Source organism: Paramacrobiotus metropolitanus, unplaced genomic scaffold (genome assembly GCF_019649055.1).
Source record: "Paramacrobiotus metropolitanus isolate TYO unplaced genomic scaffold, Prichtersi_v1.0 Parri_scaffold0000029, whole genome shotgun sequence".
Taxonomy (NCBI): Eukaryota; Metazoa; Tardigrada; class Eutardigrada; order Parachela; family Macrobiotidae; genus Paramacrobiotus; species Paramacrobiotus metropolitanus.
Genome location: NW_026570249.1, coordinates 377,109 through 390,653, shown reverse-complemented (window position 1 = coordinate 390,653; position 13,545 = coordinate 377,109). Strand labels below are relative to the sequence as shown.

General features: G+C 41.1%; 1 protein-coding gene across 1 annotated transcript; it reads left to right on the top strand.

Annotated features, from left to right (window-relative positions):
• The first annotated feature begins 6,207 nt into the window (after positions 1-6,207).
• On the top strand, positions 6,208-13,535 carry LOC129588281 (atrial natriuretic peptide receptor 1-like). The gene is made up of 19 exons (XM_055482448.1): positions 6,208-6,523; positions 7,404-7,447; positions 7,535-7,573; positions 7,638-7,718; positions 9,171-9,317; positions 9,394-9,444; positions 9,704-9,886; positions 9,942-10,074; positions 10,174-10,252; positions 10,458-10,557; positions 10,781-10,924; positions 11,102-11,278; positions 11,351-11,597; positions 11,687-11,996; positions 12,071-12,145; positions 12,208-12,277; positions 12,346-12,420; positions 12,615-12,802; positions 12,871-13,535. Exons 1-19 carry the CDS (start codon positions 6,208-6,210, stop codon positions 13,097-13,099), a joined length of 2,688 nt encoding a protein of 895 aa, XP_055338423.1. The 3' UTR covers positions 13,100-13,535.
• Positions 13,536-13,545: the final 10 nt, after the last annotated feature.

Sequence of the window (13,545 nt, the reverse complement as noted above, 5' to 3'; positions counted from 1 at the left end):
AGCAAGAGAGCTGGATATTTTAATGCTTACCAGGTAAGTCACTTTATTAGTGCGATGCACAGCATTTTACCATTAGCGATGTGTGACAGCGAAGTGTATGTGCCGGCTTGAGTACACCCAGTGCACTGCACGGGTCCTATTAGAGCGGGTACGCCCAAGGACAGTAAATAACGGGTACCCGTTATTTAGTGTCCTTGGTACGCCTTACTGTAGTGACTGCTTTTGTAATCATGATTTTCATAATTGATAACAAGTGTCTTAGTACTTACGTAATGTGCTGTTACAATCAGAAGTGTTTTTGTTGTAATTGTTACTGTCATTTATCGTTTGGCTTTTAGCTGACTGCAATTGTATACGAGTATACCTGTGCAAGCTGTGCACAAGACATGTATGAGTAACATTTATAATTGATAATACGAGTGATTTCTTGCAGCGCAACGGGCTTGCCGATTTTGCGTAACAAAAGCTCATCTCCGACATGGGTGACCTTTGCCGTTTATTCTCCTTCGGCGTATACAATTGTGCTTGTCAATCTTGTTACGATGTTTAACTGGACTTTTTTGGCCATGATAATTGATTATGGCTCTAATCCTTATTTCTACCAACTGGCCGACGCGGTGCAGCCTCTACTAGCGGTCGGGCGTCAAATTTATCGTGAGAATATCAACAGTAAAGAAGATACCAATTATATGAAAATACTTCTGCACTTAAGTACCACCGCGATACTGTATTGCAAAGCAAAGATAATACTGTTACAAAAGCATAAAATTAATATAAATTATGATGGCAATAAATAATGCTAAACATATTACATTGTATATCACAGATACAGTAACTGCAACACATGCAGATTTGTTGCTTATTTACGCTGAATACGCAGACACCTGTGGCGTGACGTGTAAGCACATTAAATGGCTCAAGCCCACGTTTCTTTGAATTCCCGCTTACAGCGGTCAAAGAATTGTTGGATGGGCTTGTAGTTAGGAATTTCAGTGTGCATAATACCATAATACTGTGTCATGTAGCTAGAACTGTAGCAATGCAATTACAATACAATATATACATGTACAGTACTTTAACGAATCTGTACACATATATTTATACTGGCGGTATACGGCTTATGCCTTAAACAGCTTAATCTTGAATACAGCAGGTACGAATTCCGTGTACAGACACGGCTACAAAACTGTTAATTATTTTCGAAATTCTTGCATTTTAAAATACTTTGCCATGTCTCATACATGGAGTCTACTCAGTCTACATTTCCGCGCATGAACTCTGAACTAAAGAGAATTAGCGGAGCTAATTCCAGTTAAGGCAGCAGAAAAAGAATAGCGGTACGATGTCTCCCGTTGGACAGCGGTCAACAGGACAAGCGCGCCGCAAGCGCGGGCTTACAGCTTACGCTCTGTAGTTGCCGCGGCATATATAAAGCCAAACTGTTAGCATGGATACACATGCCATTTCAATGTTTAGTGATTTCTGTGGTTTCCTGAGCGTAATGTCAAATCGCATCTCCCGCCCGCCTCCCCTTTTGTTTTAGGGAGGGGGTTGTTGTAGAAAGGGCCCATGGGATCCGCTGCGCCGGTCACCTTGTTGCAGAAAGGGCTCATGGGATCCGCTGCGCCGGTCACCTTGTTGTAGAAAGGGCTCATGGGATCCGCTGCGCCGGTCACCTTTCCCTGAGCTACGCATTCTGCCCAAAGTACCAATAAAGTTCATTTCCGGTGCGCGCCCGGCACTGCCTTAATCCGTTGTTTCCGAAGCCGAGATCAGGACCGCGTTTCATGAGCCTTTTCCAAAAGCAATTTACTTATCTTACACTATCCCTTTTTGCCCCATGCCCTTATTGTTTTAAAAGCTGAAGAAGAAAAGTTATATTATATTATCCCGTGTATATTGTACAGACAGTAACCGTGCTTGGGGTTTTCTCTGTCCTTGCTGAGGCCGGCAGTTGATTTGCATGTGTACTTGTACCGCACAGGCCAAAATTATCCCGAACACTTTAAAATTCTACTGGAATGAAAGATGTAAATAATTTGTTTCAGGTGTACGTTATTATGACGCCATTTACATAGGTTTAACTCAGCCCCGGGTATATGACGTGGAAAAAAGGCGACCAGGACGATGAGGTTGGATGTTATGAACGTTATCGTTTGCGAATTTGTTACATGGTGTATTAATAAGCACACTATACCATCGGTATTAAATGGTAAAGAAGTGACGAGTGACGATTAGTTATAGTTAATGTCGTATGTACTGGGACACGTGGTTTAGGCGATGCGAATGGCTTACCGTTCGTTGCTGATTATTGAGCCGGTCATCTCGGTTTATGGACACACCGACGATACCAGCTTGTTTTCATCGGAAATAGAAAATCTATCCAAATCCGAATACAACTACACGTACGGACCTTATGAACTGGTAAAACTATTTCATGAAATTTTTGTAAAACGGTTTGCCCAAATGTCATTATTGAACTCATGCAACCGAGTATTGTCTGTTTACAACAGATCCCGCATTTAGCTTCGACATACGCTGGATTATTAACATTCGCTCAGGTACCGTACGAATGTCAGTTTTAATTTCGAATGGAAGGTTAGCAGGTAAATGCTGTTATATATTCGCATACTCGCATTAGTTTTGGTGGTCAGATTTGTGAATGTTACGAAAAAATAAACTTCGTCCACACTTGAACGGTTCTGGCTGTTTATGCGATAAATACTCATTCTGGAGAGTATATACAGCTTCCTTGCTTTTAGATAGTAGAGAGGCTGCGCATCACAAATTCGATAGCCACTTTTGTCATCCGGCAAAGAATTAGCAAAAGAGTTCTTCAATCGCACGTTTACAACTGAAGTCGGGCAGTTCTTTGTCGATCCGGTTGGTGAGCGCATTCCAACTGTCGTTGTGAACCAACTTGCTTCTGCGCGAAATGCTGCCTGGGTTAGAATACTGTGGCGCAATATATGTCTATATTGGTGTTCGTGCCTTCAGGTCTGCTTTCGTTAATATTGCAGGAACGTTGTTGACTTGTTGCGGAAAGGCGTCATTCCGGAGCCAGATACTTTTGAAGCATCCACTATTCTATTTACGTGAGAACCACTTACTGAACAAAGTTAGCGCTAAAACCAAAGTCTGACCTTTTTCTGAATATAGTGAAGTGGGAGGATTCAAAGACATTCTGGAGAACAAGCTGCTGTCATGGTGTTTCTGAACGAGGTCAGTTCTTCTAGTATGAATAGATTTCTTGATTGATAAAAATTTAAGCAGCTCTCCCCAAAGACACCCTTATTGTTTAGGTTTACACCGCATTTTATAGGACCTTGTCGCGGTTCTATGTGTACAAGGTTGAGACCATTAAAGATTCCTATATGGTATGACATGCATCCATTAAAACCGTTTTGAGGCATTAAAAATCAGCACTACCAATCAAGTTACTGGGTATCTACTGGTAGTTAGAGCACGAATTTTCACAATCCTAAAGCGTGACCTTGCGCGCACGATACACTCATTTAAAATAACCCCTGCCAAGCAGGTTTTTCAACCTTATAGGTAGTAAGCGGCGTGCCTGTTAGGAACGGCCATATCCATGGAAAGGAAATCTTTAAACTCGCCTTATCTTTGTTGGAAATGTATGCAGATTTCGAGAAGCTGTTCGACGGAACTGCCCTTCGTGCCGGAATTCACACGGGCATGACGTGTGGGAGTAGGATCACACGCCGGGACATACGTACGGATGCTGACTGTCCGCCTTCCACCAACAACATAACAGATAATCTAGTCAATCTCTACTGTGATTTGCTGTCCTCTTTTACTAGCGGTGTATATGATGTCATAATGCAGAGTCTATATAAGTTCTTGTCGACGCTAATATGAGTATCAGTAGTCTTGGATTTACTTCTCAGACTGCTTCCTAATTACAATTTCCTAGCGTTGTGGACTGTGTTGTGAACTGGATTAAAGAGGCAGCAATATTTGTTCCTTCTGATGTACATGATCGTTCCCGGATTATTGCATAGAATACAGGTTTGCTCGCGTCACAATCGACCTCGCTCTTGCCGATCCTCGCAGAACCTACGACCGGAAGTTGTGGTTGGACTTCTCGCTTAGGGATTCCTGATTCGCGTTCCCGACTCGTTCGTCTTTTCCACCATAATTGATCTGTTACAGTTTGAGTTGAGAGTTGCCTACCGACTGACATTTACAGGCGTGGAAGAGTAAAGATTGTTCATGAAGCTCTAACCAGCGTGAACGCTTATACACGACAGGCACATGTGCGGCAGGTGTCGTTGGACACAAAGCGCCCCGTTACTGTCTGTAAGAAAGAGCATTTATGAGCAATTTCCGTAATTATAAAATATCCAGACCCTATAAGACTACGAAACGCAAACTTGAAGTTCATCAAGACTTTCGGTTATCCGGTTCGGTGACACCATAAACACGGCCTCGAGAATGCTCATGTACAGTGACGATTCGCGGATCCATATCAGTTGGAATACCTTCGCATTACTGAATGAGCACTTTGCAGAATTTAAAACAGAGATGCGCGGCTTGATTGAAGTGAAGGGAAAGGGTTTGGTTACAACATACTGGTTAATAACACCACGACAACTGGAAACACAATGAGACGTTAACAGATGTTGTTAGCTGTCAAGTTATACTCATTTTGTGGTTATGTGCCGCAAATGTGAACCACCTGCCGGTTCTTTGGGCCAATAACGCTGTATTAACTAATAACCTTTCTGTTTTGCACCGACTATACAGTACAAAATTGCTTAAACTGCAGTTACTGCACCACAGTTATAGAACATTTAAGTTCCGACGCGAACCACCATCAATTTTGATACGGTAATTGTAATATACGGCTTTGATGATCAATGTGATCATGACTTTTTAAGTTTTACGTCTGTTGCAAAGTAGTTTACCGCAGCGTAACAGGCATCACCATCCAAAAGAGGTTTGCAACCTAGCAGTGAAACTGCTTTGAACTTGTTCAGGTTTTAAACCTTTATTTATGGAGCATCTCGGCGCGCTAGAGTTAAATGTCCATAAATTGTAGGTTTGGCGATACTGTGAATACCGCCTCTAGGATGCTGAGTTCCGGTGCGGATTCGCAAGTGCACGTCAAGCGTACTAATATCAATCCACATGCACGCTTGACGTGCATTTTCTATTGGACCTACGCTTGACCAATTCCTGCAGAGCCGCTGCATGAATTTCCCGAGACTAGCCTGAAAATTGGCATTGCAAACATTTTAGTTTTTTATGCCCCAGCGTGATCTATGCCGTTCCTGGATATCTGTAGACGATGCCATAAGTGTGCAAAGTATTGGCAGTGCACTGTGTGAACCAGTTTTATGCGGTATACATTGCTGGGCTGGCTTTGTGCACATCAGTGGTTTATTCAGTTATTTCAGTATATGTACGGTACTTGATTTATTTTCATACTGTATTATTTGCATAGCCAAAAATTTGTAACGCCCTTAATAGCCAAAACTGATTCTCTGAAAATTCTTCCTAAATTTTTCTCAGGAAAATAACCTTATCTGTTGGGGCTTCCGGCCATTAATTGGGGTCGCATTGCGTTGCGTAACCAAAGAGCCAATGCATGACCCCACTTGTCCTTTATAAATACCACACACAACTCAGTAAGCGGTCTCACGGATTAAATATCAATTAAATCAAAAATCCTGAAGTTTAATCCATTATTTACCATAATAATTGTAATTCGCTTAGCTTATACGTAGCAGCATCCTTCTTTCATCGTAGACTGCATTTACGTGCTCTATGAAAAATTCAAGGGATACCGCAAGGAAAGTGTAGGTGCAGAAAACGGTCTTCCCGGAACCAGGTGTATATTTTGCCTATAGCAATTACACAGCAGATGCCGTTTTTATACGAACTACTATGGATGAGTACGAGCGCCATTTTGCGGCAATACAAATGAATATTATGTAATGTGTAATACGCCCTTCTCATTTCTGGCTGAGAATTAGAAAACGTCACCTCGATGCATACACATCTGTTTTAAAGAGCTACACACTTACTTTTCACTAGGATTATTGTAACAACGCTCAACGCCGATTATACTGCCGCGCTAATTCCAGGGTGGTGGTTAAGAAACTGGTTTTAAATTTCGTATTATCTGTTAGACAAATACAAAGCCGTTGATTCCCTGTATCTAGAACCAAGCGGCAGTTTACCATGCTTGAGGCAGCAGCCAATGCGACTCCAGCATGTCGTTCAGGTCTACATGTCGAGATCTTCGCCCTGACCATCGTCCATCCAGTTTTACTGGCAACCCTGCCCTATTTGGGACCGGCATACACGAAAGCGCTACAACGTATTCGGCAGTCGTATCCCGAAGTGAATATTACCCAGAGACTGCTTTCGGATCCAAATTATCGAAACTGTGTGGACCTTTCTGCTGATGGCGTTAACAAGGTCACAGCAGCTATAGCTGACAAATATAGGGAAACAGCTCCAGATCCATGTCATCTCTACGTTCTTTTATACCTAGGTGTGTGAATTATACAGTCTGATCGCTGAGTTCCCTCCTACTATTTTTCATTTCGTTTAGTGATTATTTTGCGATCATCACAAATTGTATTTTGCTGGAAAAAAGACGTTAATTCACTTTCTCCGAAGGGCTAATTTATTGTCAGTTTGGATATATGTAACGAAAACATTATTTGCAAATTCTAGGTTGCACCGAAGTTTCCGAAATTTATCAAATAGCAAGAGAACTTGATATTTTAATGCTAAGCAGGTACGGTAATAGAATCATCGTGAAAGTACAATTGATATTTATATTTTATAATGTTTGTATACGAGTATTGTTTGTAAGCGTATCTATACATGGAAGTGATGATAGAACCGCGAAATACAAATAGCTAGTATTCACTGGCAGTTTTGTGCAGATACTCGAATTATTGCCGGCTACTGCTCCTTTTGCTTTTTTCAGCAACCGTATCGGTATTATATTAATGATGAACGTTCTACAGTGTAATCAGCCTGCCTGTTATACGCAACAAAGAATTATCTACGACGTGGGTGACTTTTGGGTGTAATTCTCCTTCAGCGTACACAAAAGTTTTTTTAAATCTTGTTACGATGTTCAACTGGACTTCCCTGATCATGATAACTGATTATGGCTCAAATCCATACTTTTACCAACTGGCGGACACATTACAGCCTTTACTGGCAGTCGGTCGGCAAGTTTACCGCGAGAACGTCAACACTAAAAAGGATACGAATTTCAGAGATATACTTACGCGCTGGAACTCCGTTTCAAGAGGTGCTCAAGAGGTGTTTTTTGCTGTACTCTTTAGTATCATGCAGATACAGCATTTTTAGATCCTGTGCGCCTGCGTTTATTTAGTTCATCCGATTGTTTGTAGTGTTTATTTTTCTTGGTGAACCAAACGGATTTCGGAAACTATTGGTAAGAATGCCATTAGTCAATACTGGATAGAAACAAAACCTCTGAAGTCAGCTTTTTTCATGGTTGTGATTCTGATAATTATTATAGCTTTATGCAACGGAATTGCACATGACTGACGGAGAACACGTACGTATTATAACATAAATTTTGTTCGTATTTCAGCGATTTTAAATTAAACGATTTGTTGCAGGTGTTTGTTATTATGACACCATTTAGGTTTAATTCAGAACCCGGGTACCTGACTTGGAAAAAAGGCGATCAGGACGATGAGGTAAATGTATTGGAAGCTGAAAATCTATTACATTTTATAATTAAGCTGAGCAATTATCAAAATTCATAATACTCGGAAAGAATGTAATTTACATCATGTACTTATAATAATAATTACAAGAAACAGTTTCGGCTTCGCCGCCGCGTTTCTTGTGATCCGTGGCCGGTTTGAATGGAGAGTTTAGTTCACTAGTAAATGTGTTAACAACCTTAACAGTTATTGTAAAACGTCTTAAGGAGAGACTCTAGATTAGATTCTCCAATCAAAAAATTATAAGTTGAACCACGCATGGACTGGACAGTGGTGGAAGCTCGGTCACCCTTTCATCTTGGCGATCGATTGGCGATCGATTGGCGTTGTCAGTTTAAACAAATCGTTTGATTATTGAGATCTAAAAGACTATGGGGCGCCGCGCAGAGTATAGATCTTGTACTTAATAAGTATTGTTTTACGTAGGCGCTGCACGGTTGCAACGGGCAAGCCTAATATAACATATGGCAGACGTAGTCTGTCTATATATTATATTAGTATAGGATCCAGCGTGTAACTGAAAGGTCAGAACTCTCTAAGTGAAAGGTCAGAATGATTCTGTCTGTTCTGAGCTTTTGCGTCTGTCTATCCTCTAACGGGGAAAAGATGGAAAGTAAAGGACACTAAAGGTTAGCCTCAATCCTGTCTGTTCAGTTGCCGATTCTCTGTCGGATTCCCATTTGAGTAGTGAAGAGATGCTGTACATCAGTACATGTATCCCAAAGCTAGACGGTGGGTATTCCAACAACAATCATACACGTAGGGCAGCAGGCTTGCATTCTTATTGTTCTGCGACAGTATTAGCGGAGAACTCAACTCACTCTCCATACTATCTTCGCTCAGAAAAAAATTATTGAACTGGAACACTTAATTGCTGGTTTCCCAGGACAAGAATGCTGTGTCCACTGTCCAGGATGAACAGTGCATGTCAAAATAACGTATTGTTAGACATCAATAACGTATTGCTATACATTTCCGAAATTCTACCCTAGAAAATCCACGTTGGAACTAGACAACTCGTACGCAGATGAACGCATGGTTGCGATTTAACTGGCATCAGTGAAATGTGTATTTTCCTCTTCAGTATCCAGTATCCACACCGAATTTCTTTTGAACGACTGCAGTGTTTTACAAAAGAAGCCCAAATAGATCGAAAAACTGCACCCATGTCACCGGTGTAGCCATAATGAAAGGGAACACTGGAAGCGATGGTCCGGTGGTATGGTTGCACTTTTTCGATCTATTTAGGCTTCCTTTGTAAAATACTGCAGTCGTGCAAAAGAAATTCGGTGAGACGGTAAAATTTAGCTTTTTTTTCAAACTTTTCACTGCATATTTTTATTATGTAATAATGATATAACCACCGCCTACGTATTCAATTCCTCTACGGGGGAATTGTCACGAATGTGTTTCTTGTTTTAGACAGTGCGACTGGCTTATCGCTCAGTCTTAATTATTGAACCGGACAGTGCGATTTATGGTGATAGTGACCTTATTGGCTCATTTTCTTTGGAAATGAAGAACATGTCAAAATCCGTGTATAATTACACATATAAGCCTTATGAGCTGGTAAAATTATCTCACAAAATGTTACTAGTGAATTTATGCAAACTACTGTACTTATAGTCTCGCGTGTTTACTCTAGATCAGTCCACATGTGGCTGCGACATACGCTGCATTATTAACATTTGCTGAGGTACGTACTGTCAGTTAAAAATTTAAATTTCACTTGTGGCCTTGTAGGGACTTGGAATAGATAATAATTACATTTAATAATTATGGATAGTTAATGATATTATTATTCTGTTCGGCGCCTTGTACTGGTATCAGTTCTGGGGATCTGATTCATGATTGTTAATAAATGTTGTGCGTAGATCCACAAGAACAGTTCTACATATTGCTTTCGTACAGTAATTTTTAGAGATTTTATGGGTAGTCAACTTTTGTGCTTTTAGATAGTAGATAGGCTGCGCATCACAAATTCGGTGGCCACTTTGTCGTCCGGCAAAGAGTTAGCCAAAGAGTACCTCAATCGCACATTTGTGACTGAAGTTGGACAGTACTACGTTGATCCCGTTGGTGAGCGTATACCCACTGTTTTGGTAGAACAGCTTGACTGGAATACATCCGAGCCTCGGGTAAACTGATTGCTGTAATATCCAGGCACGGTTTATACGATTTCAATCATTACAGACCCTTTTCTTGCAAGATCCAGCAAGCTTAAGCTTTCGGCTTATTAATAAACCTTACTGGCCAGGAATCTGGCCACCACGAAACGAGCCTCACTGTGGTTTTCGAGGCGATTCAATCGCCTGTGTATCTACAGGTCTGTAAGATTATAAATTTTGCATACACATTTGCATATAAAATTTCAGCATCAACAAATAGTTAATGGATCGAGCTACGGATTGTCGTTGATTTTTAGCGCGAAATGTTGACCTTTACGCTGGATCCGCTGGAGGGATTGCTGTTCTCGTCATTGTTTTAGCAATAGCTATACTTCGGTAAGTAGGCGGTAGAAGTTAGGCATTGGTAACTCCACTGGCATTTCTACAAACCATGTTACAATATTTTGTTGTGCACTTTGCCTGCTAAAGAGTTTTACTGTAATAATATGTATACAATACGTTTTTGGCTTTTGCGGGAGCCTATATAATTATAGAACTCCTACGGCTACGAGTAGAATCTCACTAGCTGCCTCGCATATAGGAAAAGAGCATACGACGCACTGCTGAAGAGCTCGTGGAATGTGGACCCTAGTGCACTGAGTGACCTTAGCGGAAACCGCACCTTTGAAACAACCGTTTTGGTGAGTGGGCTAGCTAACAATGTCTTTAAACGCCGCATAAAAATAAGTCTAAACATCGGCAAAATGGCAGCTTACAAACTGTTTACGTAATAAACAGGTTCATACCTAAATCGTGGTATACGTGAAAGTTTCTTCACTATTTATCTAGGGATATATCATTAAGAAGGTGATTGTTAGGCAGTCTATTTGTAGCATCGAATGCAAGACTGCTATATCTCTGCAGGAAAATGGCGCTACTGCAGAGCAGGTGACCATGAACTACAAAAATCAGCAAACTGTCTGGATCACGTCTGCAGTTAAATTATGGGATGTTGCTGCAGCGAGAAGCTTTTCTCCCGATAAAACCACTGCGATGTACCTTAACCATGTACGTCACTCCCCGCGAAAGATTTTCTGTGCATAAATAAAAACTATAACAGTATATTCAAAGTAGCAACTAATTTTTTCTACCGGTCTTGAGATACGGTCACTACTAATAGCTTAAAGATAATACGCTTCCTGTAGGTTTCACCGTTGCTTTTTGTCACTATCTTTTGTGTTGCAGCTACTGCGATTAGACCATCCGAACGTAAACAGTTTTATTGGATTGTGTATACTTGAAAGTGCTTCCTGCACCTATTTTGTCAGTGATTACGTTCAACGCGGTTCTTTAGCTGCGCTACTGTCACGGACGGGATTAGATTACGACCTGCAGATTGCTTTGATTTTCGATGTCCTTAATGTAAGTGTCTACCAGTGCAGGGCGGGGTTTTTGAATCCTAACAAAGTCTAGAAAAACCGGTCTCATCCGTAGGGAGCCAAGGCCATTGAGCGATCGCCCATTCGCAGCCATGGAAATCTGTCGAGTAACTGCTGCTTTCTCGATAAGCATTTCACGCTGAAAATCGGTGAAACAGGATTTACTACAATCAAAACCCTGATCACTCCGAACAATTATAAAGTGGACAAAAATCATGCCGAACACCTTCATAGTGATTTGTACGCAGTGGGGCTGATTCTTTTCCATATCATAACCTCTGATGATCCATTCCCAAATCCGGGTACAAGACTTTACGTAATCTATGGTGCTAACGGTAAACTGATCATCATATATACTGGTACTGTTAATGAGCAAAATTTATTAATGTAGCAAAAGTCCAGATAAAGCCGCAAGATTTGTTTCCAACAAATTTTGCAACATTCCTGCCACTGATAAAGTCGTGTACGGACGACACAGCAACAGCGCCAGCGGTGACGAATGTGGCTGGTTTGCTGCGAAAAGTTAAATCCACTCTGGAACTGAAGCATGGATACGCCGACAATGTTGGTCTTTTGGAGCGGATCCTTCGCCGACTGGAAGATTATACGGAGGAACTCGATCATCAAGTTGCCGTGCGGACAATTGCTCTTTCGGATGAGAGACGAAAATGTGACTTGCTTCTGCGCGAAATGCTGCCAGGGTCAGAATATTGTGGCGCAAAATAAGTTTACACTGCTGTTTGTGTCTCCACGGCTGCTTTTGTTAACGTTGCAGGGACGTTGTTGACTTGTTACGGAAAGGCGTCATTCCGGAACCTGATTCTTTTGAAGCGGCCACTATTCTTTTTACGTGAGAAATACCTGACAAAGTTAATGGAAAAAAGCGCAGTTTGACCTTTTTTCTGAATTTAGTGAAATAGGAGGATTTAAAGACATTCTGGAGAAAAACAAACCAGCTGCTGTCATGATGTTTCTAAACGAAGTGAGATTACCGACAAATTTCTTAAGCAAATGGAAGTTTTGGCAGGCAATGTTACTACCATGCTGTAGGTGTACACCGCTTTTGACAGGACATTATCGCGATTCGATGTATACAAGGTTGAGACGATTAAGGATTCTTACATGGTACGGGTATATATAGACCTCATTCCATAAGAACGATTTTCTGAATTATATTATTCTTGAAAATATTTAAAGATCTGTCGCTGGCTAATATTAGGAATGTATTTCATACAGTTTCGCAGTGTGACCTTTCCTGATGGATATACGCACCTTAAAATAACGACACTTACGATTTTTTGGATTATTGTAACTTACAGGTAGTAAGCGGCGTACCCACTAGAAACGGTCATATGCATGGAAAGGAAATCTGCAAACTCGCAACCTCCATGCTGAAAACATATGCAGATTTCGAGAAGCTCTTCGACGGAACTGCCCTTCGTGCTGGGATTCACACTGGCTCCTGTGCGGCAGGCGTCGTCGGACACAAAGCGCCACGTTACTGTCTGTAAGCAGGCGTACTTAATTATAATAATCACGCACGCTGTATGAAACCACTAATCAAAATAAAACTAGGTTTCCAAAACTGTCGATTATCAGGTTCGGTGACACCATAAACACGGCCTCGAGAATGCTCATGTACAGTGACGATTCGCGGATCCATATCAGTTGGAATACCTTCGCATTACTGAAAGAGCACTTTGCAGAATTTAAAACAGAGATGCGCGGCTTGATTGAAGTGAAGGGAAAGGGTTTGGTCACAACGTACTGGCTAGTAACGCCGCGTCAGCTGGAAACCCAGTGAAATATTGGCATTATTACTGGCAGTTTATCTGCCCTCTTGAATAAGCAGTTTTACAGTATACTGTTTCTTACCATAATTGGTAAATATCACAGATGTAAACAGTGCCGGTTCTGTGGGTCTTTAGCCCAAAAGCTTTATATTGACCTTTTCATTCTTCATCGATTTTGCACGTATATGCATTGTCCACAGGTAGGTATAAACTATTGTTTATACGCTGAGTAAATTGCACTAGAAATAGCAAACTGTATAGAATTCCGATGCAATCTCCTCTGCTTTTAACGATTTCGTCTTGACGTAACGGTATATTGTACATGCTCTAATGGATTATTTCTTCATTCTCACGTTCTCTCTGCTCTGCATCATGCGATTTTAATATCAAGGCTCCAGAGGAGCTTTTTTAGATGTTCTTTTTGTCTTGCTGCGGCAGTCTTTCTTTCAAATTTATG